General features: G+C 35.8%; 1 protein-coding gene across 1 annotated transcript; it reads left to right on the top strand.

The window, feature by feature from the left end:
• The first annotated feature begins 2,820 nt into the window (after positions 1-2,820).
• Positions 2,821-6,067, top strand: LOC104750808 (E3 ubiquitin-protein ligase ORTHRUS 1-like). Its single transcript, XM_010472657.2, has 9 exons — positions 2,821-3,521; positions 3,660-4,192; positions 4,275-4,400; positions 4,586-4,685; positions 4,786-4,850; positions 4,941-5,043; positions 5,158-5,290; positions 5,387-5,601; positions 5,712-6,067. Exons 1-9 carry the CDS (start codon positions 3,108-3,110, stop codon positions 5,928-5,930), a joined length of 1,908 nt encoding a protein of 635 aa, XP_010470959.2. The 5' UTR covers positions 2,821-3,107; the 3' UTR covers positions 5,931-6,067.
• Positions 6,068-6,347: the final 280 nt, after the last annotated feature.

Raw genomic sequence — 6,347 nt, 5'->3', positions numbered from 1 at the left:
TCCAAGAAAATAGAGGGATTTCTATTTAATCTATTTAAACCATGATCATAAGCAAGTACATAAATATACTCCCGAAAAAAAAGTGGACATAGAAAATTTTGTTGCCGAGCCCCATCGAACTCTAAATATCCTTGAAATTTCTCCATTTGGATTGAAATTCGATTTGAACCGAAGGTAAAGTCTTTATTTTCTTGAGTTCTGAAATGACACATAGTGCGATACAGTCAAAATAAGGTATTAGACTACGAAAGCAATAGATACCTCATAAACAGGTAGACTGCTAACCGGATTCTCTATTCTCTATCTTTAATAGGTTTCTGTTCGTTATATTATAGAATAACAAAACAAGATTATTAGAAATCCTTTATTTTTTTAACCTAATCGCTCTTTTGATTTTGGAAATATTTATATATTTTTTATCAATATACTGCTTCTTTTACACACTCCAACCTAATCCAAATGGACTAGTTAAAAAAATAATTAGGACTTATGAAAAAATTGATAATAACACGCAAGAAAAAAATGCCTTCCCATACCCGTATTAGGCACTAATTTATTTTTAACATTTAATTAGTTTGGGTAATTTTTCAAATTACGAATGGAAGCTCGTTTCTTTTTTTTTCCTGGAATAAGGAAAACTGGTTTTTTATCCATCCATTTATATTTATTCACTTGACCCAAATTGGAATTCTTTTTTTTTACATAAAAAAAGGGTTGTACCGATCAGGAAAGCAAAAAAATGTTATCTGAATTCTCCCTTGATACGACATGCTATTTTTTCCATTCATTCCTTTCAGGATCAGTCGTGGTCTTACAAACTCTACCGCAGATTTGGACGAATCCTTTTCTTCATACAAATGTGTAAAAGATGCTAGTCGCACTTAAAAGCCGAGTACTCTACCGTTGAGTTAGCAACCCCAAAAAACAAAAAAAGAACGTACTGCAAATATGTAGATACAACCAGAATAAAGAAAAAAATCCAGTAGTGTGTGCGTCAGGGATAAATAGATCCATTTATCTATGAGAGAATTATATTTGGTCCATACAATGTTGTCAATATGATTATGAATTTTTCATATAGTGAAACGAATAGAAAAAAATCAATAAAAAAGCTTAACCCCTTGGTTTGTTAGTTCATACAATGAATGAAAACTAAGCCAGTTAAGATAATCTCAAATCTTTTTATACTTTTTTAGACCCACTTTTTATGGCCTTTCATTTTTTATGATGAATAAATTATTCATATAATAATATATATATTAGTTTTATGAATAATTAATATATTATTTTCTATTTTATATACAGTATTTTTTTCTATACAGTAAAATTTTGTATTTATAAAAAAATTCGAATTTATATAATCGAGATCCAAATTTTTTTTCATAAATTTGTTTATTATTATAAAACATAATAGTTGTTCGCAGGTTTTTTTTTAGTATTCGTATCTTAGGAGGAATACTAATAAATCAAAATAAATATGATGGAAGTGAAAGATAAGAGTAGATAAAATTTGATATCAAGCTATATACGAGTCTTTCACATCCTCTTTTTTATATTCCAAAAAGGTGTAGGACTCGAGTAAAATAGAATACAAAATGTCGAGCCAAGAGCACCTATATTCCTATATAAAAATATAAAAAGTGGCGGATGAAAAAATCCACAGCAGATCAGGTCCTTCAATTCAAGTCGCACGTTGCTTTCTACCACATCGTTTTAAACGATGTTTTACCATAACATTCTTCTAGTTTGTGTAATTGATTCAATTATGGAATCATGAATAGTCATAGTTCAGTCAGTATATCGTAATCGATACCTTTTTTTCTCTATGAATGGAATAGTGAATTTACGCGTAAAGGTTCAGTCAGAATTCAAATGAATCCCATATTAGTTTGAATAGAAATCTATATTTATAGATATAAATATAGATTTTTTTTGAATTCGGTTAAAATAATGAAAAATAAGTTTATTCTTCTTTTCATTTCAATATTTTATTCTTAAAAAAGATTGGATTTTTAAACAGAAAGAGAAAGATGGTGTACAAAGGCAATAGAAGATTGATTCGGTAATGACTATACTCTGGGACGGAAGGATTCGAACCTCCGAATAGCGGGACCAAAACCCGTTGCCTTACCGCTTGGCTACGCCCCATTTCGCTTTTTATTCAAGACTACTAAAAGAGTAATATTCCTATTGGTTGTTCGTCAATTCAAAATTAAATATAGATTACGTCGGTGCTAGAGTTTTAACACGTGTAGATAGCAAATAAAACTTACTTTATTGATCATTACATAGAATTCAATTAAGATATTGTATGAAAATATTATTTCTTTAATTCTCATAAGAGAATGAAAAGATTTTTGATTGAGTAAGTTCAACAAAGTCTTTTTAGACTATCTTTCTTTATTTTTTCCTTATATAAAAAATATATTAATAACTCAATCAAAATTAAATTATCCACAAGAACACCAATTTTTGTTATGCTTAATATATTTAATTTGATCTGTATTTGTTTTAATTCTGCCATTTTTTCAAGCATTTTTTTAGTCGCCAAATTGCCAGAAGCCTACGCCTTTTTGAATCCAATGGTAGATGTTATGCCCGTAGGACATACATATAATTCTGTTTTGCAAACTAGAGAAAACCATTACTTTCCACCAAACCACTAACACCATTTCATAACTTACCTTTTGTTTGTTTGTTTTTTTTCTTTTTCTTAAAATCATCACATATTTATCGGTACACTTTCAAAATTACACCTTAATCATTTTAATAAAATGGTGCAAAAAATATCATTTTTAATATAATAAATAAATTGTCTCTATTCTTAAACTACATATTTATCAGCAGTTCCAATAAAAATTCTCATAAACATGTGACGAAAATAATGTTAAATAATAAAATATTGACCCATAGGGCCATACCACCACACCTCTTAAGGAAAATAAAATCACGATATTATCAAAACTGTGAGATTTTTTTTTTTCATTTTGTTAAAAAAGACGCTCGCTTTTCAACTCCCCCAAATATTTTCAAAACCCGCCGCTCTCTCCTTTTATAATTTCCCCCAAATCTCGATAACACCAATCTCTCTCACACTCGATTCAACAATGGCGATTGAGATTCAGGTTCCTTGCGACGGAGACGGTGTGTGTATGCGGTGCAAGGCCACTCCTCCTGCTGAAGAGTCGCTCACGTGCAGCACGTGCGTCACTCCATGGCACGTGGCGTGTCTCCTCCCCGAATCGCTCGTTTCTTCCACCGGAGGAGAGTGGCAGTGTCCCGATTGCTCCGGCGATATCGTCGATTCCGCCGTTCCGGTTCCCGGTTCAGTTCTTGTAGCAGCGGTCCGTGCGATCGAGGCTGATATGACCTTGACTGAAGCTGATAAAGCCAAAAAAAGGCAGCGACTCATGAGTGGTGGTGGTGCTGCTAATGACGATGTAGAAGACGAGAAGAAGTCGAACGATGTTGAAGCTGTGTGTTGCTCTATTTGCATTCAATTGCCTGAAAGACCTATCACGGTTAGTTAGATCTTGAGACTAGTATTGAATCTTCAATGCTTGTGATTGTGTTTTGAGTCTTTGGTTTATGATTATTATTAGAGTATGAGAGACTGATGTGAGTTATTATTATGCACTTGGTTGTTGTTGTTGTTGTAGACACCGTGTGGGCACAACTTCTGTTTGAAATGTTTTGAGAAATGGGTAGGTCAAGGGAATCTAACTTGTATGACATGCCGAGGCAAGATTCCGAAACACGTGGCGCAGAATCCCCGTATCAACTCAGCTCTAGTCTCTGCTATTCGTTTAGCAAAGGCTTCAAACTGTGCTGTTGATGCAACTGCAACCAAAGTTCAGCATTTCATCCGGAACCAGGACAGGCCTGATAAGGCGTTTACTACCTCGCGGGCTAAAAAGACTGGGAAAGCTAATGCTTGTAGTGGTAAGATATATGTTACTATACCAGGTGATTATTTTGGTCCAATAACAGCGGATAATGATCCCACTAGAAAGAAAGGTGTCTTGGTTGGTGAGTCTTGGGATGACAGACAGGATTGTAGGCAATGGGGTGCTCATTTCCCCCATGTTGCTGGAATCGCTGGGCAATCTGGTTTTGGTGCTCAGTCAGTTGCTCTCTCTGGTGGGTATGAAGATGATGAAGACCACGGCGAATGGTTCCTCTACACTGGAAGGTTTGCTTTACTTACTCTTATCCTTTGGTGCTTTGACTATTACATAATTATTTGTCTTAATATATTTGATTGTGTGTTGCAGTGGTGGAAGGGATCTCAGTGGAAACAAAAGAACTAACAAGATACAGTCTTTTGACCAGAAGTTTGAGAAAATGAATGAAGCTCTAAGAATTAGTTGCAAAATGGGCTATCCTGTCCGAGTTGTCAGGTTATATTTCTCACTTTTTTTGCAGTCTAACTATAGGTGAAATAAGATGCTCCTGTGTCAAAATTTGCTTTCTTTATTGAATAAGAATAGATTTGTATATCATAGGGCTGTGCTCAGCTTAAGCTGGATGTACGTTATCCTGATATACTATGAGCAGAATGTTATCCTGACGCTTCAATTTTCAGGTCTCACAAGGAGAAGCGTTCAGCATATGCCCCTGAGGAAGGAGTGAGATATGATGGGGTTTATAGGATTGAGAAGTGCTGGCGAAAAGTTGGAATACAGGTTCATATATATAGATAACTCTCTTAATTGTTCACCTATACGGGCTATACCTTTTGAGCTGAGTTGTTTTTTTCCTGACCTACTCGTCTGTTTTCCATAGGGTTCTTTTAAGGTCTGCCGTTACCTGTTTGTCCGATGTGACAATGAGGCAGCTCCATGGGCCAGGTTTGATATATATTTTCTTTCGGAAGGTGCCTTATTTCTATATTTGCTATATTTAATGCCTTATGAGGAGGGTTTTGAACTATACTGCAGTGATGTGCTTGGTGATCGTCCAAGACCATTGCCTGTTATTCCTGAGCTGAAGAAAGCTACTGAACTGTTTGTGAGAAAGGAGAAGCCATCATGGGATTTCGATGTTTGTAGAGCTTTTTTTTTTTGCTTGAGCAGATACCATATATTCTTCTTTGGTTTGGTTCATTATTTGTAAGCTTTTCTCCTTGTGCCTGTGTATACATTTTTCATTGATTAGGAAGCTGATGGTCGTTGGAAATGGATGAAGTCTCCACCTGCTAGTAAAAAGTGTATTGCTGCTCTGGATCCTGAGTATAGGAAGATCGTTAGGAAAAGAGGAAAGAATTCTATGATGGACAAACTTCGCAAAGGTATAACATCGACTGTCACTTGTGTTGTTGTAAATTTGTAATCTAGAGCACCATCCATAACTGTTAATTGTGTTTTATTTTTCTGGTTTGACATAGAGTTCAACTGCCAAATCTGTCAGAAAGTGATGAGTCTCCCAGTGGCAACGCCTTGTGCTCACAACTTCTGCAAGGGATGCTTAGAAGCTAAATTTGCTGGGGTAGCTCAAGTGCGGGAGAGAAGCAGAGGTGGGCGCACACTACGTGCAAAGAAGAATGTCATGACCTGCCATTGTTGCACTACTGACCTTTCTGAGTTTCTCCAGAACCCACAGGTTAAAACAATTTCATCGCATCTTCTTGTACATTCTTAATTGTTACCAATTTTGTCGGAATTCCCAATGTAATAACTTTGGCTATAACATATAAATGCTTGATAAAACAGGTGAACAGAGAACTGATGGAGGTGATTGAGAATCTGAAGAAGAAAGATGAAGAGTCTCAAGCCGTTGATGAACCAAGCAATGACGCAGCAGAGTCTTCTGGAGGAAACACAGAGTCCGAAGAACAAGAAGGAGAAGAGGAAGATGAGGAAGCTGAAACACCAAGTAAGAAGATCAAACTGGACAGCGACTGTGTTGGACCTGTTGGTGTTGGAAACTAAAGAAACGAGAGTGACTTAGTATATATATAAATATCAAATAACTCTCTCAGGTCTCAGCTCAAGGAGCTCTTTTGGTTTGTAATATTTCGTACCAAAACTTTTGCGGCTTATTATTATTTTGATGAAATGTTTCTGCAGCTGTCATAACTTGTCATTTGCTTTATCTTACACTTGGAAAGATCAGTAAACTTGGTTTCCAGCCTGATGTTGTTACGTTTACAACGCTGCTCCACGGGTTATGCCTCCAAGACAGGATCTCTGAAGCCGTAGTTTTGTTTGATCATATGGTTGAAACACCCAATGTCGTGACCTTCAACACACTCATGAATTGTCTTTGTATGGAAGGTCGAATGCTCGAAGCAACGGCTCTGCTTGATCGGATGGTTGAAAATGGTCATGAACCTGACGAGGTTACTT

The sequence above is a fragment of the Camelina sativa genome, chromosome 16 (assembly GCF_030686135.1).
Source record: "Camelina sativa cultivar CO46 ecotype springtype chromosome 16, ASM3068613v1".
Classification (NCBI taxonomy): Eukaryota; Viridiplantae; Streptophyta; class Magnoliopsida; order Brassicales; family Brassicaceae; genus Camelina; species Camelina sativa.
The sequence above is the reverse complement of the archived record's forward strand: the minus strand, read 5'-3'. Positions and strand labels throughout refer to the sequence as shown.

Coding starts and splice junctions, on each gene's coding strand:
- LOC104750808 (XM_010472657.2), top strand. CDS start 3,108: ATGGCGATTGAGATTCAGGTTCCTTGCGACGGAGACGGTGTGTGTATG. Junction 5,291..5,386: donor GATGGACAAACTTCGCAAAG/GTATAACATCGA, acceptor GGTTTGACATAG/AGTTCAACTGCCAAATCTGT. Junction 5,602..5,711: donor AGTTTCTCCAGAACCCACAG/GTTAAAACAATT, acceptor TTGATAAAACAG/GTGAACAGAGAACTGATGGA.